At 48.3% G+C, this 26,839-nt stretch overlaps 1 protein-coding gene across 1 annotated transcript in view; it reads right to left on the bottom strand.

Annotated features, from left to right (window-relative positions):
• YWHAE (tyrosine 3-monooxygenase/tryptophan 5-monooxygenase activation protein epsilon) overlaps positions 1-26,839 on the bottom strand; it is a 197,719-nt gene that overhangs the window by 57,049 nt on the left and 113,831 nt on the right. The window contains exon 5 of the mRNA XM_086955223.1: positions 8,301-8,437. Within this exon, the coding sequence (XP_086811349.1) occupies positions 8,301-8,437 (137 nt within the window). The remainder of the gene's footprint in view (positions 1-8,300; positions 8,438-26,839) is intronic.

The raw sequence follows: 26,839 nt of genomic DNA, 5'->3' as shown, positions 1-26,839 counted from the left end.
GTCGCCATGTAGTCCCCTGGATTGAGAAGGCGGAGGATGTCCTGAAGAGTGATCATCCTGAAGGACAACTTGATGAGATAAGTGTTGAGCTGCCGTAGATCTGAGATCGGACGCCACTTGTCATTCGTCTTCCGAACCAGGAAGAACCTGGAATAGAACCCTTTCCCCTTTTGGGAGAGAGGTACAGGTTCTATTGCCCCCTTGGTGAAGAGTTGGTGGGCCTCGAGATGAAGGATTTTCAGATGTTTGGGTGTAAAGGCGTCTGGAGCTCTCGTTGGAGGAAGATCTTGGAACTCCGTGTGTCCTTTCTTGATGAGGTTTAGGACCCACTGGTCTGTTATGACCATCCAGTTGTTGAGGCAATGGGCAATCCTGCCCCCCACTGGTGTTAGAGGGCACAGGAACAGTAGAAAGAGCCACCTGGCCGCTATTGTCTCTTAGTTTTGTCCCTCCTCTGCTGCCCTTGTCGTCCTCTCCGCGGCTGGCGAGAGAAAGAACCCCTCTGAGAATACTGGGGTTTGTATGTTTGGCCAGGTTGTGAGCTGGAAGAGTAGCGGTGCTGATTGCCGCCTCTATAGCAGGAGAATCCTCTTCCTCTTGCTCCTCTGAAGGGCACTTTGCGATATTGTAAAGTTCCTAAGGACTTGGCTGTATCCGTATCTTTCTTTATGCCCTGTAGGGCGTCATCCACGTGTTTGCCAAATAACATCTCTCCATCGTATGGCAGATCTAGAATTTTATTTTGTACCTCCTGTCTGAACTATGTGGCTCTCAACCATCCCTGGTGTCTCGGAACCGCCGAGCCGGCTAGCGCTCGGAATGCTGTGGTTGCTATATCCATAGCGCAGTCGATTACCTCCGAAGAGGCTCGCTCTCCCTCCAGTAAGATCTTTTTTACCTCGTCCTTAGATGTATCCTGAGGTTCTTCCATGAACGGAGAGAGGTCACACCACATCTGGCGATCGAATCTCCCCAGAATCGCCAAAGCATTAGCCTCCCTAACGAGGAGGCTGGCCATTGCAGAGAATCTTTTTCCAACATTGTCCAAACGCCTGCCCTCTTTATCCGGAGGAGTCGTTAGCGGCGTGGATGGGTTTTTAGATTTGCACTGTGCGGCCTGGGAAATGACAGAGTCCGGTTTTGGTTGACCTAGTAGACATGCCGGGCTGCCATCTGGCGCCTTATATTTTTTCTCCAGTCTGGGGAGCACCAGGAGGACTGTGGCCGGATTCTGCATAGCCTTTAGGCCTTCAGACCAAACATGTTCAATGATGGGGATTGAACGTATGGATTTCCGGAATGGTTCTTTGAAAACGTACAAAAAACATAAGGACTGAACTGTGGTAACCGGAAGACCAAATCTCTTGGAAGCTCGTTCCATCAAGTTGTGAAAGCCTCCAATATCTGCTGGAGGAGAGATTGCGTTATCAGGCCCTGTGACGTCTGGATCTCGAGGGTTATCCCGATTCCAGTCTATATTCTGGTCTTGGTCAGGGTCCACTTGTTGATCCACGTCTGATGATGCATTATCATCATCTGTATCGTCCTTTATGGGCACTACCTCTTGTGGATGCTCTACCGGCTCTGTGTCACGCCCTCTTGAAGGCAAAGAGTGTCCTGCCACAGGCTGTGATAACGGAGGTGTAGGAGGGCGCACCTGTTGAACCTCTTGAGGAGTAGGAAATCGCCTCCGATAGTCCTGCAACATTAGCTGTAGATCCAAGATGAGTGCATGGCATCGCCACCATCTCCTGCTGAGATTGACGTGAAGGTTTCTGCAAAGGAACTTGCATGCTTGGCATTTCCTGCTGTTCATAATCTTGCAAGTCAGAAGGGCTATAAGCCTGGCCAAAATCGCTATAAGCCTCCTCTTCAGAATCCTCATCCAGCAATAGGTTAGGAGGAAACTTTTGGACTTGCCGTGGAGATGTCATTTCCGGTGTTATTTGCCTCCTTCTGCGTGAAAAAACAATTTTTTCAGTCGTCGACCGAGTCGTCTTAGACTGTAGTGCCTTCATAGACCGTTTCGTCGACGGAGGCGCCGACGAAGAAACTGCGCTCGTCGAGGATTGCGTCGTCGACGGGGAGAAGGTCATCGTCGACGATGGTTGGATCGTCGACGGGACCGTCGACGAACTCGTCGTCAGCAGCAAGGTCACAGGTGTCGACATGGTCGTCGTCTACGTCGTCCTAGTCGTCGCAGCGACTCTCGTCGTCGACGTGGAGAAAGTAATTTTCGTCAACGACGAACAGGCATCAGGCGTCTTAAACAGTCGACGGCGCAGGTGCCGTCGTTGCAGCCGTCGTAGACGAGGCTAATTTCACAGACAAGTCTTTTTTAATAGAAATCGTCGGCGTACCTGTGGTTTTCACTGTCGACGAAAGCTGTTTCTTGTCTGAAACGACCTCCTGAGTCGTAGTAGAAGGCTTTTTCAACCCTCTATCCCTGTCAGAGGGTGGTGAAGTCACAGGGACAACCTTCTTCGCCTTTTTTGAGGGTTGAGACTCCTCAAGCTTTCCCTGCCTCTCCTTTTCACCGCGGTGAGATTTTTGGGAAGCAGGCCTATCAGACCTATCAGAGGTCCCTGGCAAGGCCTTGAAAAGGGGCTCGTCACAAATAGAAGGGGGAGACCTACCTCTCTTTTTCGACCTTTTTGATGACACCATCGACGAGGAGCCCTCACTGCCAGAAGACATAAGTTCCTTGCGGACTTTCATTTTCTGTAGCCAAGTGAGGAGACGTCCCTCTCTGTCCCTCAAGGTCTTGGTGGAGAAGGTTCTGCAAATCTTGCAGTCCGTGGCTTTATGGTCCGGATATAAGCAGTATATGCAGTCTTCATGTTTGTCCTCGACAAACAACCTCTTTTTTGAGCAAGTAGCACAGGCTCTGAAAAGTGCTTTCTTCTCCTTGTCAGACATGACGAAAAAATAGACACAAGTTGAAGAAAATATACTAAGAATTGAAGAAAAATTAGCAGAGCTCAATGGAGACTCCCTTGCACAACGTGCGGTAGAAAATCTGAGGCTCTGAGGCTCTCTCAGGAAGGTTCTATGGGGTGAGGCTGCTCCGATTGGCTACTGCAAGAATTTGGTCTCTTTTACAAAAAGGTGGATAAGCTACAAAATGAGATTAGGCCTATTTTTTCACTTTGTGCTTACTACTAAGGTATTTTCTATTACCGAGGCTCCCATTCCGACGACGGGGAATGATACAAAGCATGGGATTCTATGAAAGTTCCAATACTGGGGCAACCAGTGTTTCAAAAATTGACAACCATTGATAAGATTTTCGCGTTTAGAGAATCAATAATCCTGCACTTGTGCTTCACATCCCGAAATGAGACCCAGCATAAAAAGACTCAAAGGAAACTCTGATAATATGGATGTAGATAAATCTGACCCCCGGGGGAAAAAAACTGTACACAATGGGAACGGGAGGGGAAAGCCTGGGACTCCAGGTCCCGTCTTATATACTACTCCGATAACATCGGAGGACCGTACCAAGGATGGCCCCCCAGGTCCTTAGTATTAATAAATCTGTACGGGATCGAAACAGTCAAAATAAAGGACACAGTAAATATGCCTCAAAGTGCGGAATATCAGCTAAATTATTCGTCCCAGAAGAGCCCTCATTCGACTCTTAATCTACCCCCACAAACTACTCCTTACATTATTGTTCTATCAAATGTTCCTCCTTTAGCTTCAGGAGAAAGTGAAGATTGGCCGTCTCTGAGGAACAAGTCCATACACTTCATAAACGCCAAAACAGGTATAAGCCAAAACATACTGTTCCCAGAACTTAAGATGGCTCGCAGGGTTAGATGGGTTGGCCCAGCCAAGAAAACAATGGAGGGAGATTGTATCGTTTTGACTTTCAGGCCCCCTGGCTTGGTAAGAGCCATAATTGATAGGGTAAATGAGCAGAACATGCACAAATCTAGGGTTTTGATACTTCCTCTAGGGTTTTTTTTATCGACATCTCGTGGGACGATCAAGTCAGATAGAATCTGTATCCCAAATAGGGCAAAAGTTATCTCCTTTGATACCCCCATGGTATCATCCAAATCGTTTCGATCCTTTGAGTTCTTTGGCTGAGGTAGATTGACTTCAACTAGAGAAGGGTGATGAAAATACCAATATAAAAATTTTTCTCTCTCTCCCTGATCCTCTGGCCAATAGCGACTCGCCGATGTCTTCTGGTACTATTGATAAAATCAAAAGCCCATTAACGGACAGCGAGGAAGAGCGGACTATGATCCAAGCTGAACATATAATAGAAAGGAACTGGTCGACTAAATCCACTAGTTAAGCAAATACACAGCCAGCTGGTCGCATTATTCGCCTGATTTCATGGAATGTAGCAGGTATTTTGACAAGGCTATCAGATGAGGCATGGACAGAATACATCAAATCCTTTAACATAATTTGTCTCCAAGAAACATGAGTAGAGCGAACCTTTTCTTGGATGGTTATAATACCTTGTCTGTTGCCGCTGAATCCTTCCCCTCTGGAAGGGCAAAGGGTAGTCTCATGACCGCAATCTCAATTTGTAATAGGTCATTGAGGACAGAATAAATATGTTCTTCTCCATGGTATTAATTGATTTTGTGCACTAATTTGATTGTTGTACCTTTGCTTATAGTTAACTGGTATTAGAACATCTTTGATACACATGTGTCGCTTGTCTGACAATTTGCAGGTGGAAATCACTTAAGTGACTGGAAACATTTCACCCTTATGTTTTACATGGTTTGGGGATTTTAATTTCAATCTATGTCCACTTAGTGGGAGCCACGTCTGTGGGTTATTGGACACTGATGAACAACCCCTGGCCCATATTAAGCACACTACACAGGGAAATGCCGTAAATAACATCATTGTGGTAAATGACCTCTGTATACTTGAAATCCGACCGATAGGTCAAAGGCCCCCCATTCCAACTTTCCAGGGTGCTAGAGAGTCGACGAGTATAATAGACGTTATTTTAATATCCAGAAGTTATGCTTTTTTAGTTGATGACTTTAGGATAGAACTGAACCCGGCTAGTGATCATAACCCCCTTACGTTATCAAGGAGTACAGTGACACCAAGGACAATGCCCCTAGAACAATCAACATATAACCACAATCAAGGGGTTAGAATAAAATGGGACCAGATCAATCCCAAGAAAATGGAGGAACGGATCCTTGAAGTTAATTCATTAGAAATAATGACATGCCTAACGGCCACGTCTGATCCAGAGAAGATAGTGCAAAGTTTTGAGGCCCTCTGTAAGAGTGTGGCCACAAATCTATTTAAACCAGTTAAGAAAGGTGTCACCAAAGATAAGAAATGGTTTAATGGGGAATGTTCCAAAGCACAAACCGTGCTGAGGACGGCTATCCATGTGGTACCCCTGGATAAAGAAATGGTCAGGAATGCAAGGCAAATGTATAGAAAGGCAGTTGAGAAGAGAAAAACTGAACAAAAAGGTGAAGGCCTGGGATGATTTGGAAAAAGCCATTGATCTGCGAGATAGTAGGTTGTTTTAGGAGGTCATAAACCGCCCACTTTTTATTAGTCAAGACAGGTCTATGATATCGCATATAACCGGGGAGGCTTGGGAGACCCACTATTGAAAAATATTTAATCCGAAAGGCATTTTAATAGTGAATGATTGTGAGGATGATGTTCCCTTAAATGTTGAGTCTGCACGGCAGCTCAGCCTATCGCTTTCCCTGGAGGAAGTGGAGGAGGCTTTAAGAAAAGGTATTGCTCTGAAGGCCCCAGGGCCTGATGCCGTACCATTGGACTTGTTTAAAAATAATCTTCAACGTTGGGCACCCCTCCTGCTAAATGTTTTTAAGGCAACTATTGTGAGACACATCCCATCATCCTGGAAAGAGGAGGTAATCGTTCCCAACTCCAAGAAGGGAAAAAAAGATGATCCCCGTTGCTATAGGCCGATCTCCCTAATCGACGCCTCATGTAAACTATTGGGGAGAGTAATATTGGCGCGATTGGAAACATGGGCGGATGTATCAGGCATTATTGTGGACTCTCAATACGGTTTTAGGAGAGGTAGGGGGACTACAGAGCAGTGCCTAAATTTAGCAATGATCAAGGGTAAGTACATGAAGGCCAGGGGTGTTTCAATACACTTGGCCTTCATGGACTTATCCAGTGCTTTAGATACTGTTTGTAGGGGAACGCTCTGGTCTTTAATGGAGTCTATGGGGTTCGAGGAGCCACTGGTCACCCGGTTACGTAGATTGCATGCTGCAACTTCTGTTGCTGTACAGTATGGCCCAGGCGGCGAAAAAAACTGAAAATTGCCTCATCTGAAGGCATCCACCAGGGCTGTAGTATGGCACCCTTCTTGTTTTTAATTTACACAAATGGTTTGGAACAGTTTTTATTGCAAAAATGCTTAGATTTTCCCAAGATAAACGGCAATTATGTACCGCTGCTGTCATATGCGGACAATACAGTTTTAATGACTAACGGCTAACAGCATGCAGAAATGTCTGGATGCTTTTTATTGAATTCATGTTGGGCTTAGATCTCAGGGGCAATTTTAATAAATCATATGCTATGCCCTGTGGCCCAGGCCGAATTAAGACCTGTAAATATACCGTGGACAATATGGTCATTGAAAAAAGTCATACATTTTCATTATTTAGGAAATCTTTTTAATAGAACTTTGAATTGGGATGACTTGATAAACACTCGGATCCAAAAAAACATCTAGATCTATAGAGGCCCTTTTCCGCTTTGCTAGTAAATTGGGGCAAAAAACAATAGGGGGTTGGATGACCCTGTATAAATCAAAGTGTGTGTCTGTGGCGACCTACGGAGCAGGGGTATGGGGATGCCATAAAAGCGAAAAGATCCAAATTATGGAAAATACATTTTTAAAGCCCTAATTATCAATCCCCAACAGCTCTTCAAATATTTTCTGCCACACAGAGGTGGGATTGCAACCTGTGAAGGACAGAATTCATGTGTCCCCTTTACTCCGCTGGGAAAAATATGGACCTCTGAGGATTTGTTATTCTCAAAAGAAATTTTAAAGGATTGTATGACACTTGACAAGGCCATGTCGATCCCCTGGTTATGCTATGTAAAGGAAACTTTATAAAATAGGGCTAGAAAGTTTTTATGATGATCCGGCCTCTATTAATTTGAACATGAAGAGGGTCATCAAGAATGCTTATTGCACTGTTGAAGGATCGCATAGGCAAGAAATATTAACATCTAATCAAGCGGTCATGTCACAACAGATTTATTTGTCTTTTACCATGCATACACAATGGCGTTTCTATTTGACTAGACTTCGGTTACAAATATTGCACTTTTTGTCTGCTTTTCCGAAACAAGGGGGCTGGTGTGAGAGACTGCCCCCTTGCCCATGTAACAATACAGCCCAACAATGCACTGTGCACTTTGTTCTCTTCTGTTCACTTCATAAAGTTCCAAGAGATCGTTTTATCAAACCCCTTCTGAAGGACATTAGACCTTGTACATATATGGAAGGCTACGAGTATCTGAGATCATTGTCATCTGTTGCTATATGTAGCTCTATGCTTAGTTTTTATTAGATCTGCACTTTCGATTAGGAATCGTTACGAGCTATGAATTTTTTTATTGATTTTATGTCTTTAAATTTGATATTTTGTATGTTGTGAATACACTTCCGTAAATTCTGGAATTTTGAATATGATCTGTGAAATACCATTTGTGATTGAATGTATGATACTTGTTATTTTAATAGTATACTTTTATTATTATTTTTTTAACCGAATAAAGTTATTTGAAATGCAAAATGAGTAGAAAAATATCAAAGGAAAGAAAATAGATGTAATGTGGAAAGGGTAAAGGACAAAGACTGAGGATTACAGCTGTATCCGACTGATGCTCTTCTCTTTGTTAGCAAATATATGCATGCTCCTGTATGAATGTATCAGCAAGAGCTTACCAAATAAATAAGACAGCTCAAGGAGATAACCCAGAAGGCTGACCAGGTCAGCCTTAATCAGGATCGGGTTAAGAGGCAATACAATGACTAGAGAATAGCGCTATAGCCCAGCAGTTTAACAGAATGAATTGTTAGCTCCCATAAGAATTAAAACTGGCAAAAACCACCCACACCGAAGAGTTGGTCTGTGATGATTGAAGCCAGAGGTAATTAATCTATCCAGAATACCATGCACTATCAACAAAGGAACAGACAATCACAGGAAAACATGAAACAAGTATTAGAGAGTCATTCAATGCTTGCAGATTAAACCCTTCCAACATAGCTCGTTTAGATTTCTTACCATCTCCCTGCATGTCCGAAGTCCATAGTGTCAGGTTATCACGTAACAACTGCATTATAAGAGTAGAGTCTTTGTAACTTTCTTCGTTCAGTGTATCTAGCTCTGCAATGGCATCATCGAAAGCTGCTTTTGCCAACCTACATGGAGAAGCAAGTTAGCACTTGTTTATAAAAGGCATCAAGACACTTTGCAAACATTGACTAGACAAACAGCTCCTTCCATTATCTTCAAATGATTAGCAGAAACATGAACACTGACCATAGGAGACAAACTGGGTACAAAACGTGACAGTTTTTATTCAGTCTATATCTGCATCTAACAAACACCTAACTCTTTTGAGAATATGTCCAATAGAGTTTTGCATGGCAAATAAAAATGCTCACTGATAATGAAGGAAGCAGAAGAAGGAAAATTCTACTTACCCGGTATGCATCTGTTCTTGGCATGCAGAGCTTTAGTCACATGCTGTGCATAAGTCTGCCATCTAGTGTTGGGCCCAGATGTTTGTACTTCGTTTTTGTTAGAAGAAGTCTTCTCCAGTCACGAGGTAGGGCACTCCTCCTTTTGGTGGTAGTGTGCATGGGCATCGACTCAATTGTCGGATTGTTTTCCCGCAGAGGGTGAGAATAGAGTTAGAGTAGAATAGAGATGTCCATGTGTAAGTATCTAATTAAGATAGCACTGCAACAGGTACAGGTAACCAGGGAGGTGGGTGGGCGCATGTGACTACAGCTCTACATGCCAATAACAGAGGCATACTGGGTAAGTAGCATTTTCCGTTCGAGGCCTGAGTTGTCTGCCGGCTACGCAGTCTGTACCCCTCATTGTGGAGCGTGGTGATTCCCCTAGATTGGAAACATTATCAGCCCATGAAAGAATTGAAGTAGCTCTTCCCTTGTCGTCTGATGTACTTATCAATGCCCCCAATTTGCCGCCTTGCAGTAGGGCATCTGCCCCTCGAGTAAAAAGGGGCTGTAGGAAGCAACAACCAAAACGGGGGATAGTTAGTGTTAGTAGGGGGATCTAAATCGATTCCTGCCCCAGCCTCTAATACAGATGAACAATTAGATGACACTAATATTGGGGTTCTAAATGGTATTCAGATGGATCAGATCATTAATTCACTAGCTGCTAAAATTGATGTTTATCTCAAGCCATTGTCTGATAAATTGGATATACTGAATAAAGAAGTTGCCAGGATAGGTGGGGAGTTAACCACCCAAAATGAGTTACTTTGGGCATTGAAAGTTACACCGGTGGTAACCCCGAAAGATATAAGTAATGCAACCGCAGAAATAACACCTGCAGAGGCAATAGGTAATGATTGGTGGGAGAACAATACAAGAGGGGGAAATAGTAAACAAATACTGTGTTCTAGGGAGAACACTCCGCATACAAGATCTCTTGAGGGAAATCGGAGTAATTCTATTAATCTACAGCCAGACTATGCCCCCTATGTGGCAGTCCTGACGAAAGTACCGGCCCTTAATCGAACCCAAGAGGAAACCCATGACTCGCTTAAGAACAAAACTATCCACTGGCTTAACCATCATTGTGGGTTCCGAATCATTCAGACCAGATCCTCACTACCAGAAGGGTCAACTGGATAGGACAATCTAAAAAGAGTATACAGGGTGATTTGGTGTCATAAACTTAAAAAACCCTCATTATGCTAGCAGTTCCATGATTAGAGCAGCAACGTTACCCATTAATGTACAGGGTGTGACACTACGACCACTTGGCTTCTTTTATAGCCCACAAATGTATGAAACCGGGGGGAGGAAAGCACAATTATCTCAATGGCCGGTCCGCACCATCTAAATCCAGGTACCTGTTGGTAATCGATTTTAAGCACTCGGCACCCTCGATTTGAATGGACAGGTTTCGTACGCCCTATATCGAATAGGGCGGACAATCATTTAACTACTGTCATAGAGGGGGAGATTATAGCTGGCCATGGAGCTAGAATTAGGGATATCCCATGGCAGGTTAATCCTCGTATATCCTTGTAATATTAATACAGGGTAGGGGGTACCACCCGAACAAAATACCAACTCCTTGAACGAACTGGTTTTGGACTGCCCCATACTGGATAAGGTGGACAATAATAGGATTTCTGCCACAGGACTAGGGATATTCAAGGGCACCCACCCGAACAAATCACCAACCCATCGACCGAACCGGCAGCTATAAGTAATAGCACAGGGATATCTATAGCAAGCTGGAACATAGCTGGGTTGGCCTCAAAAAGAGAAAAGCTGGGGTGGAAGGATTTTCTTAGCTCTTTTGACATCATTTGCCTTCAAGAAACTTGGTGTACTTAAGTGGTTAGTTATGACGGGATGCCTCATAATTCACCAGCTGTGGGTCCGGCGTCAGTAAGGGCAAAGGGAGGCCTTTTAATTCTGGTCTTAAGAAGTCTCCCACTATTAGTGACAAGCATTTACAATGCAACGGTTTCGCCTTTGTAAAAGTTAGAGCTATTGGCATTGTAAATGACAATTTTTTTATTTATGTGTTGGTTTTGAAAACAGATAAATTAATGGCATTGTCATTTAGAATGCCAATAGCTTAATCTCTCGCAAATGGACGATACCTTACACGTATTGTTTCTAAGCACTGTATTAAAGGTAGAACGACAACACATTTCACGAGCACTTAGATACATTTGATATATTGAAAACGGTTGCTAACCCAACCCAACACCCATCTTGCTACAACCCGTATGTTGAGCACTTCGAACAGCAAATATAAATTATATAGCTGCAGTACACATTCAAAACTCGGACACACAAAATTAATACCAGTCTTCCACTGGAACACCTTCCCCAAAGATTTGTTTACTTTACTATTCCTTCTCACTTTCAAGACAGAACTGAAGGCCAATGTGTTCAGTTTCAAAATACCCTAGACACCGCTCCACAGCTATGGGTCTTGCTTAAAGCGCACCTGATATTATTTAGCCCACAAAATCAGTAATTGCCTAAATGTAATGTAATTGTATTGTTTCATTCACCAATCATGCTCACTACTGTTGCATGTGACAATGTTATCACAGAGCCAACAATCCAATATACCAAATTTGTGGTAGAAATAGTTCATCAAGAAATACAGACACATGGGTATAGGTCCCCCACAGAGAGGGCATAAAAGTATGATTTACCACATGGATTCAGACATTCTATTGCACGCTGCTTTGGAGAGCCAGAATTTCGGCACAAATTTGCGAAGAACATTTTTTCTCACTACTACATTGCTCTTAAAAGTTTTTGGGGTCTAGTTCGTATCCTACTTTTCTTTTCTATAAGCAACCTTAAGGCAGCTGCAGTAAAGAATGCTGCTCTCAGCAATACAGGATGTAGAACTACTGCTGGAAAAAAACACAATGATGTTATTTTTTCCCCCGGCTTGTCCTTCTGTGTCTGTCTAAGTGTAAACCATTCCCTTATCAGCGTCAGATGGAATGAATGACTAACTTCATGAAGGACACAGCAGCATAAGTTGTCTGGTGTATTGCTTGTTTTGCATCTTCCTCGGTTATAAACAAACTTTCCAGAGACAAGCTCAGATATCTGACCAGTTTGGTTCAATAAAGAAATTAAAACAGGCACATTTAACTCTAAAAAGCATCTTACAATGTGTTATTGGCCTAAATTTTCAACCCTGAAGTGGTTCGTCCACCCAAAAGAATCAGAAGAGACGACATGGAAATTTATATACGAAGTACCTGAAAATAATACATTCAGCTTGATTTAAACTTGAAACCTGTCTGCAATATCTGCAGAAACATGTAAAAAGTGCTTTAGTATTGTAATTGTTCTTATGCCAAGCGATCCAACGCCCATCAAGTCTAGCTCACTATGTACAACTGCAACATACATTAATAGTCACTATTACACATGCCCAGTCAGTTTTATTCTCCAGGTCAATTTATCAATTCACATGTTGTATGTACAGTTAATCTACCCTGGGGAACATTAGAGAACGTCACAGAGTAACTATGAAAAGCATTTACAAAAAGACTTCTGGCAGACAGGTATGGGGGTGGTAGGCTGGAAGCAGCAACATGGAGGGACAGAGCACTCAACAAGGAGAAACAGGGGGCAACATGCAACAACACAGAAAAACAGGACGGAGCACAACAAGGATAGAAACAGGACAGTGCAGGTAACAACAGTGAGAGGAACACGGCGGATCACACAACAACAGAGAGAGAAACAGGACAGAGCATGCAACAACACAGAGAAACAAGATTGAGCATGCTACAACATGGAGAGAAACAGGATTGAGCATGCTACAACATGGAGAAAAACAGGATTGAGCATGCTACAACATGGAGAGAAACAGGATTGAGCATGCTACAACATGGAGAGAAACAGAAGGGTGGAAGTGAAGACGGTGGAAGTGAAAAAAAACGGGAAAGGAGTAGGTTATGGCAACAGCTAACAGCGGGGTAAGGAGAGAGACAACATATAAAAACACATGCACTCTTAATAGGTGCTGCAATTAGATGGGAAAAAAATTAGGCTGGGCCAGAAAGCGTGAGCAGTAGAAGGACACTCACAATGAAAGGAAGCAGTAATTGGTCCAAGCTACAGAAATACATGAAGAGAAAGTGACACTGGCTTGCACTGACCTAACAGCAGCCAGAAAATGAGTGACGCTTAAGTCAAACAAAGGTAAGCTCCAAGCCCCTTTTAACCTAACAAAATCTCTCAGAAGCAGGTGCTGTCTCGGCCAAAAACTGATTCTACACATACAAAGTGCTTAGGCTCACACACACAAACTTCCTTGCGTGGAAACATGATGTTTAATTGCAAGCATGAAAACACAGGTTGTGCAAGTAAGACTCAATTCCATTCATATTGATAGGACGGCATATTTCCAATCTTAGACAGTAATACAAATAAAAGTGCATTCTGGGAGTTGCAGTTTAATTTCATGTATATTTCACACATTGGTCTAATGTTCCAGCTACACATGATTTCTAAAGGGAAATCCAGGCCTAAAAACCTGCTGTGCTGATGACATCACGGGAAAGCTCAAGGGGCGGGGGGGTCAGGTGGTCCATGTGTGGTGAAAGCACTGAGATCTCCTAAACGAGTTTTGTCGGGCACGAGCGTTACTGGGGTTGACAAGGGCTAAAAGGTCGGGTGCACCTGGGGATGCTGGAGAACCTTACATACAGCACTGGGGCCTGTGCGGATGGTTTCTAGATAGGCAGTTGTCTCTAAAATGCTAGTGGGGCTGTGCAGAGTCGAACACAAAGCATACAAGAACACTAGGGTCACTGGTCACTTAAATGGCGGTACTGTGACACTGGAATCACTGGTCACTTAAATGGCGGTACTGTGACACTGGAATCACTGGACACTTAAATGGCGGTCCTGTTTCGGATCGGTTTTAGGAGATGGGGGACGTGGAACTAGCTAGTCTTGTAGTCAGGTGCACCGGTGGGCGAGGAAGGTTCTTACACGCGCCCATCTGCAGAAGGTGTGCATAATGCCAGTGTTTCCTGCAACTTTACACTCGTGGGCGGCACGAGGTGCACAGAGCTATGGACACGCATGCAGCTGTTCAAGCTTCTGGTAGCCTTCCAGACAAACAGTTAATGTATGTTAGTCCCGCACCTGCAGAACCAACACTGGTGCCATTTTGAAATTAGGGCCCTGAAAGGGATGTCCCTAACCCTAGGTATCAGTTCGCAGAACGGGGAGGATGGGTGGGGCGGTGAGGAATCTAATACTAACTACTGTTTCTTACAGATATATCGTTACCGAAGGTAAGTAACTTGTTCATCTGAAAGAAACAGGTTAGTATTAGATTCCTTACCTTAGAATAGATACCCCAGCAATATCAACCCCGGTGGTGGGTCTGCGAACCAATACAATGTTACACCAGAAAGTCCTGGAGGACAGAACGGCCAAAGAAGCCATCCCTCTGGACTTGACTGTCCAGGCAGTAGTGCCTTGCAAAAGTGTGCAGCGAGGCCCACGTAGCCGCCCGGCAAATGTCCTGCAAGGAGGCTCCCCGGCCCAGGGCAGTAGTAGCCGCCGTGGCCCGAGTGGAATGGGCCCGCAGCCCAACAGGAGGCTCCTTCCGAGCCAAAGAGTAGCACGCTTTGATGCACAGAACGACCCACCAAGAGATGGTCCGTTTATGTACCGCCCGTCCTTTCTTCGCACCCACGTAGCCAACAAACAGTTGGTCATCCACCCGGAACTGGCGTGTGCGATCCATATAGAATGAAAGCGCACGTTTTGGGTCCAGACGATGGAGCCCCTCTTCATCCTTTGAAGGATGCGGAGGCGGGAAGAAGGGGGGTAAGGTAATGGACTGCCCGATGTGAAAAGCAGAGACTACTTTGGGCAGGAAAGAAGGTCTAGTACGTAGAACCACCTTGTCGGGATGAATGGACAAGAAAGGAGGTTTGACAGAAAGAGCCTGGAGCTCATTTACTCTCCTGGCAGAGGTGATGGCAACCAGGAAAGCAGTCTTTAAAGTCAGGAGACGGAGAGGACAGGAATGAAGGGGCTCAAAGTGAGCACACATCAAGAAGGTTAGAACCAGGTTCAAGTCCCACTGAGGCATCACAAACGGAACAGGTGGATACATGTGTGTGATGCCCTTCAAGAATCTTGTTACAATGGGGGACTTGAACAAAGAAGGTTGATCAGGCAGCCTCAGAAAGTCCGAAAGGGCAGAAAGGTAGCCCTTGATAGTGCCCAGAGCAGAGCCCTGCTGGGCAAGAGAAAGAAGGAAGAGAAGAAAGAGGGGCAGAGAGAGGATCCACAGCCTTTGCTGTGCACCATGCCACAAATTTGTTCCACCGACAGGCATATACCGATTTCGTGGAGGAACGCCTGGCTGCCAGAATCACATCACAGACTTCAGGAAGCAAGTCAAATGGCCTCAACTGTCGCCGCTCAATCTCCACGCATGGAGGTGGAGGCTGGACAGGTTCGGGTGGAGGACCGTCCCCTGCTGCTGCGACAGAAGGTCCTCCTGAAGGGGCAGGCGGATCGGGGGACCGACTGACATGCTGAGTAGCTCGGGATACCAGTACCTTCGAGCCCAGTCCGGAGCCACAAGGATGACTTGGGCCCGGTCGCGCCTGATCTTCTTCAGCACTCTGGGCAGAAGTGGTATAGGCGGAAAGGCGTATAACAGACCGCAGCTCCACTCGCGCCGAAAGGCATCGCCGTGCGAGTGCCGTCTTGGAAACTCCAACGCGCAGAACTGATGACATTGCGCGTTCTCTTTTGTGGCAAATAGATCTAACCAGGGCTCTTCCCATCGCAGAAAGAGGCCTTGCACCACGTCCGAGTTCAGACGCCATTCGTGATCCATCGAGCACCGACGGCTGAGTTCGTCCGCCCTGGCGTTCAGAGAACCTGGCAGGTGTTGAACCGTCAGAGTCACGCCCTGACGTTCCAGCCATTGCCAAAGGCGCAGAGCCTCTTGGCAAAGGGTCCACGACCCCACCCCGCCCTGTTTGTTGCAGTACCACATGGCGGTGGTGTTGTCTGTGAACACCTGCACTACACTCCCGCTGACAAAGGGGAGGAATGCCTTCGGTGCTAGACGAATCGCCCGCAGCTCCAACTGGTTTATATGGAGCCGGGACTCCGCCGGAGCCCAGATGCCTCTGATCTCTGCCTCTCCCAAGTGGCCCCCCCAGCCCTGGAGGGACGCGTCCGTCACAACAACGTGCTCCGGTTGGGGAAGGGAGAGGGATCTGCCCCTGACCCAATCGCGGTCCGTAAGCCACCACTGCAGTTGTCTCGCAGTGCCCTCCGAGATCAAGACATGGTCGGACAAGTTGCTCTGATGCTGGGCCCACTGAAACTTCAGGTCCCACTGCAGAGCCCGCATCCGCCACCGGGCGTGATGCACCAGAAGGATGCAGGAAGCCATCAGCCCCAGCAGCCGCAGCGTCAACCTGACCGAAACCCGGGATAACGGCTGGAAGATGGGAATCAAAGCCTGTATATCCTGGACCCGCCGTTCCGGAGGATAAACCCGAAACTGCGCAGAGTCGAGAACCGCTCTGATGAAAAGGAGCTTTTGAGAGGGACACAGGTGTGATTTCGGCACATTGATGGAAAACCCCAGCTCGTGCAGTAGGTCTGCCGTCATCTAAAGGTGGTGGACGACTGTCTGGGGCGAGCTCGCCTTCAACAACCAGTCGTCTAGGTAGGGGAAGACTGAAACCCCTAACCTGCGCAGAAGGGCTGCGACCACCGCCATCACCTTTGTGAACACCCGTGGGGCGCTGGTAAGGCCGAAGGGGAGCACGATAAACTGAAAGTGCTCCTGGCCTACCGTGAACCGCAGGTAACGCCGGTGGGCCGGCAGGACGGGGATGTGAAAATATGCATCCTGCAAGTCCAACGCTACCATCCAGTCTTGCGGGTCTAGAGCAGCCAAGACCTGAGCCAATGTCAACATCTTGAACTTCTCCTTCCGGAAGAAGCCGTTGACGTTCCTTAGATCCAAGATAGGACGTAGGCCCCCTTTGTCCTTCTTGGGTACCAGAAAGTAGTTAGAATAGCAACCACGCCCTACTTCTGGCCCAGGAACGCGCACGATGGCCCCCTTGGCCAAGAGGGCCGTAACTTCCTCCTTCAGAAGTGTCAAGTGGTCCCCCGACACACAGTGGTTCTGCGGTGGCATGGCTGGAGGAGTGGTCTCGAAGGGGAGGGAGTAGCCCCTTCGGACGATCTGCAGCACCCACCTGTACGATGTTATCGTGCGCCAGTGGGAGTGGTGATGGCGAACCCTGCCACCCACCGGCGTCACATGGGCCTGAAAGCACGGACTAGGAGGATTTAGTGGCGGATGCTGCGGGGGGGAGGTGTGGTCTGACCTTGCCGTTGTCCCCAACCGCCACCACAGCGGTTTCCACGGCCACCACCGCGTTAAGTTTGTTGCGGCGCGTGGCTGGCAGCACGCGTGGGACCGCCCCTTCCTTGGCCACGAAAGGAGCGAAACGAACCCGTTTGCTGGCGCTGGGTCGAGAGACCCAAGGACATGGCTGTGACCCTGGAGTCCTTGAAGCGCTCCAGCGCGTGGTCCGCTTTGTCGCCAAACAGGCGACTGCCATCAAACGGCATGTCCATCAAAGCATTCTGGACATCTGCCGAGAAGTTGGCGGATCTCAGCCAGGCGTGGCGACGAATCGCCACCGGCGTGGACATCGCTCTGCCCAGCGAGTTGGTCGTATCAAGACCACACATGATTGAGTATTTCGCTGCGTCTCGGCCTTCATTCATAGCCTTGCCGAGCTTAGCCCGTACCTCCGGCGGGCATTCTGGCCGCAGGTCCGTGACCGTATCCCACAGAGAGTGGGTGTAACGGCCCAAGAGGCATGCGGTGTTGCAAGACCGCAGTCCCAGACTCAGGGACGAGAAGACCTTTTTTCCATATTGGTCGTACCTCTTAGATTCCCGGTCGGGCGGGGCAGACGGGAATGTGGTCTGGGAAGTTGAGGCCTGGATCACCAGACTCTCAGGGGTGGGATGGGTGGACAGGAACTTGGGGTCATCCGTACACGGACGGTGGCGTCTGGCCACGTTCCTATCAACAGGCGAACCTGAAGCGGGCCTGGACCACGTGCCCAAAAGAACGTCAGACAAGGCCTCGTTGAACTGCAGCAGTGGCTCCTGTGGGCATGACTGCGGTTTGAGGACCTCAGTGAGGATGTTAGTCCTCACGGCCGCGACGGGGAGCTCAAGGTTTAAGGCCTTGGCAGCCCTCAACACCACCACTGAATAAGCAGCCCCCTCCTCCGTAGCCACGGCAGGAGGCGAGACAAAGCCAGGGTTAGGTGAGTCATCTAGCCCACTGGCGTCACCCAAGTCACCTGTCCATTCCACATCGTACCGACACTCACGTGTCAGAGGGTCCTTAGACCCCTCCCACTCCTCTCTGTAATCTACCTCCTCTTCATAGTCGTCAACAAGGTAGACCGGTTCCACGGGGTTCACAGACCCGATCGGCGTCGGACTCTGCGTCGGGCGATGCCGGTTCGGCTCCGGTACCGGAGAGGGTATGGGGGCGCCGCCGCCGGAGAACCGGCGTCGCGCGGGGACGGCGTCGGGGGCAGCCCCGATGGAAGTGGAGCCGGGGAGGTCGGTTGGCCAGCCGGCGTCTATCCTGAAGGCCCCTGCGGCCCCGGGGCCGTCTGCAGCACCGGAGCACCCGGCGGCGTCGAGGCAGGAGCACCCGACCCGCTAGGGCCCTCGGACGGGGCCACAGGGCCAGAAGGCGCCGAAGGCCCCGTCGGAGGAGCTAGCTTCCTCATGGCCATGAGGAACTCTTCTACCTCCTCGGGCGTCGCGCCTTGCCCAGGGACCGCAGGGTATGGAGTAGGCCGCGCCGGCAGCTCATGCGGAGCCGCGGGGGTGGAGCCACCCGAACCTCCGGCCGCATCGCGTGAGCGTCGGGGGGAGTCGGGGGTACGATGACGACGCCCCGACTTCTTGTGTTTCCTACCTGAGGAACCAGATGAATGGCAACGACTTCCGGAGCGTTCGTGACGGCTCCGCGACCGCTCCCTCGACCGTTCCCTTGACCTCCGGCCGGACCGAGACCTCTCTCGACGCGGGGCCGACACCCGCAGCTCGAGTAGCTTGCGGGACCGCTTCCGTCTAGCTTTACTCGTCAAGGCCCGGCAATCGACAGGAGTCCACGTCGTGGTCGGGGCCCAGGCACCGGAGGCAGAGTCAGTGATGGTCCGTGACCAACATAGTGCGGTTGCAGTCATCACAGTTCTTAAAACCAGGCATCCTACCGGCACCGTAAGAAGATTATCAAAAACTTTGGTCAAAAACCGGAGTACTGCTCTCCTCGGATCTGCGCTAACTGGCGCGGAAAAAAGAACTGACGTCAACGCGCGGAGGCGGCGTCTATATACTCCAGCGACGTCATCACGGCGCACGACGCCAACGACTGACGCGGAGCCGCAGGGGACGCCTGCAGACGACGCCTACCGACACGCAGGGGTACTGCTACGCAAAAGTTTCCGGATCCAGACTGACGCCTGGGGATATTCTAAGGTAAGGAATCTAATACTAACTACTGTTTCTTACAGATATATCGTTACCGAAGGTAAGTAACTTGTTCGTCAAGGCTTGTTTTTCTTTGGCTCGAAAGGAGCCTCCTGTGCCCATTCCACTCGTGCCACAGCGGCTACTACTGCCCTGGGTCGGGGAGTCCCCTTGCAGGACATATGTAGCTACGTGGGCCTCGCTGCACACATTAGCAAGATACTACTGCCTGGACAGCCAAGTCCGGAGAAATGGCTTTTTCGGCCGTTCCGTTCTCCAGGACTTTCTGGTGTGATCATTGGTTCGCAGACCTACCTCCGGGGTTGGTATTGCTCGGGTATCTATTCTAAGGTAAGGAATCCTATACTAACCTGTTTCAGATGCACAAGTTACTTACCTTCGGTAACGATATATCTGTAAGAAACAGTAGTTAGTATTAGATTCCTTACCGCCCCACCCATCCTCCCTGTACTGCAAACCGATATCTAGGGTTAAGGTCATCCCCTTCGGGGCCCTAGTTTTCGTGGCATCAGATGCACAAGACTACCCATCGAGAAATGGTCCGTTTGTGCACCGCCAGACCCTTCTTAGCGCCCAAGTAACCAACAGAGTTGGTCATCCACCCGGAACTGGCGTGTGTGGTCCAGATAGAATGAGACCGCACGTTTTGGGTCCAGACGCTGGAGCCTCTCTTCCTCTTTCGAGGGCTGCAGAGACGGAAAGAAGGTGGGCATGGTGATGGACTGCCCGATGTGGAAGGCTGTGACTACCTTGGGCAGGAAAGCTGCTGCCTATTTTGGAGGTAAGCTGCTATGGCAGCTAAGTGTATCCTTATGGATGTATAGGCTAGATTGCAGCGGTGAAGGTGCAAAAGATAGCATATGATATTTTGAGTTGATGCGTCTAGTGGGTTTATGTCATTGTTACAATAAATGACAAAACGTTTCCACTTTGCCGCATAGCATGCTCTTGTGGTAGGTCTTCTTGCCTCTTTGATAATGGTCATGCAGTCAGGAGGTAAGTTTAGGTAGCCAAACTCTAGGACTTCAGGAGCCAGATTGCAAGGTTCAGCTGCTGCGGATCTGGGTGCTGATTGTCTCCATGGCTCTGCGTTAAGAGACTGGGTGTTAGTTTTAGTCTTTGATGAGGCACCACGGAAAGTTCTAGGAACGTGGTGTACCACGGTTGCCTCGCCCATGTTGGAGCAACCAAGATTAGCGTCATGGAATGCTGGCGCAGTTTGCGTGCCACTAGCGGTATCAACGGTGCTGGTGGAAAAGCGTAGGCAAATTTGCCTGACCAGTTCATCCATATCACATTGCCAGGATACTGCGGGTGTGGGAACCTTTCGGGGAAGTACTGGCATTTTGCGTTTTGTGGCGACACGGTCTATCTCTGGTTGTCCCCACTGTTGGAAGTATGGTTGAAGCACTGTGGGATGAATCTCCCACTCGTGCACCCGTTGGCTGTGTCTGCTGAGCAGATCCGCTATTTGATGGTCCTTGCCTGGGAGGTGTTCCGCCATGAGAAAAATGTTTCTCTGAATGGCCCACTTCCACATGCTCTGAGCTAGATGTGACAGCTGTGGAGAGTGTGTTCCTCCCTGTTTCTGTATGTAGTACATTGCAGTCATGTTGTCCGTCCGGATCAACACTGTCTTGTTGCACAGATGAACTTTGAACGCTTTCATTGCCATAAAAATTGCCATCAGCTCCAGTAGGTTGATGTGCATTTTCTTCTGTTGCGTGGTCCATAAGCCCTGCACTGTGTGGTGGAGGACATGGGCTCCCCACCCTATTAGGGAAGCGTCCGTCGTCAAGACTATTTGTGGTACAGGCTCTTGGAACAGTCGTCCCTTGCAAAGGTTTTGTGGATTCCACCAATGCAGAGTGTTGTATGCACGACTGGTCAGCAACACTAGGTCGTTTAATTGTCCTTGAGCCTAGTTCCACTGACGTGCTAGGCACTCCTGCATCGGACGCATGTGTAGTCTCGCGTGAGGGACTATGAAAATTCAAGAGGCCATCATGCCTATTCATTGCATAAACACTCGGGCTGGGAGAGAGTGTTGGGGTCTGAATTTCAGAATCAGCAACTGAATACCGCGGACTCTTGCTGAGTTTGGCTGTGCTTTGGCCACCAGAGTGTCTATCGTCGCTCCTAGGTACTGTTGTACGTGAGCGGGTTGGAGATGAGACTTTGCGTAGTTCAATGAGAATCCTGGGCTGTGCAGGAGGTGAATAGTGTGCGACATGTGGCTGGCACATTGCTGGGCCGACTTTGCCTGGATGAGCGAGTCGTCCAGATAGGGGTAGACGTGGACATGGTTTCTCCTCAGTTGTGCCGCTACTGTCGCCAGGCACTTGGTAAACACCCTGGGGGCTGTTACCCCGAAAGGTAGGGCCTTGAACTGGTAGTGCTGGATTTATATGGTAAACCTGAGATACTTCCTGTGTGCTGGATGTATTGGTATGTGGAAGTACGCGTGTTTTAGGTCTAGTGTTGCTAGGAAATCTCCCTGCCTGAGCAATGGTAGAACCTGCTGTAAAGTGAGCATGTGAAAATGTTCTGACAAGATGTATTGGTTTAGGGGCCTGAGGTCCAGTATTGGCCTGAGAGACCCGTCCTTTTTGGGGATTAAGTACAGCGAGTATACCCATGTACCTTGTTCATGTATAGGGACGAGTTCTATGGCCCCTTTTTTGCAGCATGCTGATGACCTCTTGCTGCAATAAGTCTATGTGCTCTGCTGACATAGGACGGTGTCTTGGGGGTATGTTGGGTGGAGTGGAGGTTAGCTCTAGACAATAGTCGTACTGAATAAGTTGCCTCACCCACCTGTCTGTGGTAATGCTCTCCCAGACTGGCAGGAACTGTTGTAATCGTCCCCCGACCGGTGTGATATGGTCCGGGGCAGTGACAAGGCGTCACTGTTTAGTATTGGCGGAGCATCTGGTGTTATTCCCTCGCCCTCTGCCTTTGCTGCTGTTGCCACGGTATCCACCTCTCTTATTTTTATTGTAGGTGGTTTGCGTGCTCCCTTTATTGTATGGTATTTGTTGTGATGCCTGGCCTCGTGTAGCTCCTCTGTTATTGGAGCGACGAAAGGAATCTCCTAAATTGTTGGGACTGTAAGGCACCCATGGACTTGGCTGTCTGTGTAAATCTGGGTTCACAGGCTGGTTTAGTAATGTTGTCTGAATCTCAGGTTTGAATCCAGAGATGCGCAACCAAGCATGCCTCCTGAGCAGGACGCTTGTGTTGATGGTCCTGGCTGCAGTGCCCTATCGTATCTGGCTAATAGGGCCTGTGTATTAGAGATCCCCCAGATATTAGCTGCTTGAGCAGCCACCCTTTTCCCAGAAGCTTCAAGTACTTTAGATTCTTTGTCTGGAGGAGGAGCATCACCCGTAGTTTGAGAGTTGGCGTGCTTACGAGCATTTAAGACCACCAGGGAGTCTAACGGCAGCTGTCCCTTAATATATGTAGGGTCCACAGACGCCGGTCTGTATTTCCTTTCAATCCTGGGGTTAATAACCATTGCTCTAGTGGTTTCCTTGAAAATGTCCCCTGCATGTTTAAGGACACCCTTTAGCATTGGCAAAGTTTTAACAGATTTCTCTTAAGTGGAGAAAGTGTCAAACAGGAAGTCCTCTTCAACTGGGTCAGCATGCATGTCCACATCATGATTTAGTGCTGCCCTTTCAATTAAAGCGTTGAACGCAGCCGTATCTTCCGTTGGTGAAGTTTTCACAGGATAAGAGGGAGTACCAGGAATAGTCTGTGTTTCCCCTTGGTCAGCAGGGTCTGTCCAGGCTTGAGTTTGGTCATCCTGATCAGTGTCCACAGGGTAATGATCATCATCATACCCTAAATCCTCAGTAGTGGGCGTGGGTGAATATGCCGAAGTGCCCGGATTCAAAAAGGACAGGTGATGTTGCAGAATCCCTTTTCCTTTTAAGTGGAATTTTGTATGATTCCAAGGTATTTTCTGACCTTATTTTTCTCGGATAACATTCTATAGCCCAGCGTCAAGGCCCGGCTAAGAAACCATTACATGAGCCATCGGTTCCACTACTGAAAACTAAACCGAAAGCCGTCGAGCCAATATCGAACCCGAAAGTGCTGAAAACAGTCTTCGGGTCGAAAACCTCGAACCCATCTGAGTCGATGAAGAAATCAGGTGTCTATGACCCTACAGGGTCAAAAGTAAAGAGTGTCGAAACTAGGATCGGGGCGCTAAAATCCGCCATTATAACCAAGCATGTCGAACCGAAGAAGTCGACGCCGATGGACAGTGACAAACAAAGGACTCTAGTCTCGGAAGGGTCTCGATCCGAAGCATCAGGTCGACAGACCACAGCTTGTCAAAGGCCTCGAGTCGAAAGTCAAAAGCGCCTCGAAGGACCACGTCGAGGCAGAAGAGCGCGCCTCCGACGCCACAAGCACCGAAGACGGCGCACGCCAAGACAATTATTAGCGAAAAGGCAAAGCTGGTCGGGCCTACATCGACGCCGAAGGTCAGTCTGCCTAAAGACACTGTACCAGCGATAAAATTCGAACTACCACCGACTGCACGCCCCAAAGCGCTCGATCCAAAGCCTGGGGTTGAAACCCCCAAACAGGTGTCATTGGAAAAAAGGAGTCATCCTATGGAAGAGGACGTTATGTACCAGGAGCCCTCATATGATGACCAGTTCAAATTACATATCGACTCAGAATCTGGTACAACTTACTATTTCTTCATGATCTCGGCTAAGGCCCTCTGGCGATGCCTCGACCTGAGCCTTTGAAAGTCTGAGGGTCTGTTTCGGGCCCCGTACCCACGGTTGGGCCTGTTTCATCGCTCGAGTCGTCCTAGACGGCTCCGATGGGGGATACGCCGTCCCTTACCTAGACGACATTTTCAAATTCGACGTGGTCTTAGTCTTCTTCATAATCGTCGGAGCCATGCTCCGAACCGGGAAACGGCTGCTGTTCTGGATCCTCAGTCTCGACGACCTCATAGTCCTCTTCATCAAAGATATTCACCGGGTCGGGCGCTGGCTTCGACAGTTTGCCTCGCTGCGCGTCGGAGTCTAAGCATCTTCTTTGACCTGAATCGAGCACAAGCTAGACAGTTGTTCTCGTCGTGCTCCGGTGATAAGCACTTGTTGCACACCGGGTGTACATCGATGTGCGGGTACTTGGAGTTACAGAGGGGGCATCGTTTGAACGGGCTCCGTTCCATCGACGATCAGGCCTCCGGTGTCAAAAAGGCCACGCGGCACTCTTCGACGTCCTGCTCAAGAAAACTGGAACAAGAACTCGGCACCGATCGAAACAATACCGACGACCCCGAAGGCCTTTTGGCCTTTATAAAGTTTCCGAACTTGAGTAAAGAAGAGTACATCCGAACCCAATGGCGGAAAAAAACAATCTGAGGATGCCCATGCGCACTGTAGTCCAGGGGAGGAGCCACCTATCTCGTGATACTTCTAAGACTCTTCCAGGACAACAATGTGCAATCATCCGGATCCAACACTAGGCGGCGATCTATGCACAGATATGAATTCAGCAGCCTACATACCTCGAACACACATGATACTTGCACATAGTAGTAACTATCAAAATACACAGACATTTCGCCAATAAATGACATATCCAATATGATACAATAATAAAATATGCTTTTCTTACCAACCAAAGGAAGGAGGGATGAGAAAGGAGGATCACCAATATTGGAAAATGTTCCTCAGCACTGCTTGTCCCACTGCTACATCGCTTCTTGCAATGTGCATCCAGGCAGTAATGCCTGGTGAAGGTATGCGTACTCCAGGTAGCTGCTCTGAAGATGTCCTGAATAGAGACGCCTGAAAATAGAGCAGTAGAGGTTGATACCGCTCTTGTGGAATGTGCACAAACATGTGCTGGTAATGGCTTCCCTGCCGCCTGATGGCAGAATTGAATGGCATTTGAGATCCATCGTGCAATTCCCCGTTTTGATAACGGGAAACCGATCCTGGGGGCACTAAAAGCCACAAACTATTGTGCAAATTTTCTGAAAGATCTTGTCCTCTGCAAATAAAATTTCAGGCAACGCTGCACATCCAGAGTCTGGAGAGTCCTCTCCGCCGCCGTAGATGATTGAGGAAAGAATCTTTTCAGGATTAATGGCTCATTTAAGTGAAAATCCGTTGGTACTTTTGGAATAAACTTGGGATTTGTTCTGAGCATCAATCGGTCTTCCCTGAATTGCAGAAAAGGTTCTTGCGTCGTAAGGGCTTGTATTTCTCCCACCTTTCTGGCTGATGTTAGAGCTATTAATAGAGCCACCTTCTAGGATAGGAATTTTAGATCAGTTTTGTGAATTGGCTCAAATGATGGTTTCATCAGTTGTGATAAGACAATGTTCAGTTGCCATAGAGGCATTGGAGGCCTAATGGGTGGATAAACTCGAAACAACCCCTTCATGAATTGTTTCACAATTCTTTCAGACCACAGAGATGACCTACTGAGCTTCTCCTGTATCTAGAAATCGCGGCCAAATGCACTTTAATTGATGCATGGGGTAATCCAGATTTTGCCAGCTTTAGTAAATATGGGATGATTTGATGCGCCTCTGCTCGCAGAGGATGCAATGCATTCTCCTGACACCAGAAGCAGAATCTTATCCATTTTATCCTGTACGTCCTGTGCCTTCAGCTCTTGCCAGGATTTCTCTGCATTCTGCCGGAATGTTTAAGCTATGAAATTCTCCGTAGTCAGGAGCCAGGCCGCTAATTGCAGTGATGTCGGGCCTGGATGCCGTGCTCGTGGTGTTTCTGTGCGTGAGACTCCTGTTTTTTGCTTTTGTGCTCCACCCTTGGAGTTTTTTGTAGGGTGTGCACTGTCAATGAGGCAGAGTCACTTGGAGGTGGTTTGCTGTCCACCCCTCCTGGTGTTTCCACGTCCTCTCGCTCTCCAGCCAAAGGACTGGCCCCTATGTTGGTATTGCCATTGCTGTTTTTGATGGCCATGTTGTGTATGGGTGTCGCTGTGGTGGGAATGTTGGAAGGACTGATGAGACGTTCCCAGCTGGTTCCCACCTCTCCCGTGTGGTCTCCTTGACGGGGTCCCTGCTCTTTGCTCCCCTGAATTGCAAGGCCCCATGGATCTTGCGGTGTCATTATCCTTTTTGAACTGTGAGAGCTTGTCGTCCACTATTGCACCGAACATTGTCTCACCGTTGAACGGAGTGTTCAGGATGCTGTGTTGCACCTCCGGTTCAAAGCCTGATATTCTGAGCCAGGCTTGTCTTCTTTCTGTGATGCCCAGCATCATAAGCCTGCTGGCCGTGTCTGCCCCGTCCAGTGCTGTTTTTAGGCAAGAGTTTGTCAAGTTCTTGCCTTCCTCTACTAGGTGCGAAGCCCTTTGTTGGTGCTCCTGAGGTAGGTGTTTCACCAACTGCCCCAGTTCCTCCATGATCTGGTAATGGTGTCTGTTGAGTAGTGCATTGGAATTAGCCAT

This window comes from Lissotriton vulgaris, chromosome 2_1, assembly GCF_964263255.1.
Source record: "Lissotriton vulgaris chromosome 2_1, aLisVul1.2, whole genome shotgun sequence".
NCBI classification, from domain to species: Eukaryota; Metazoa; Chordata; class Amphibia; order Caudata; family Salamandridae; genus Lissotriton; species Lissotriton vulgaris.
This window is presented reverse-complemented; position numbering and strand designations above follow the sequence as displayed.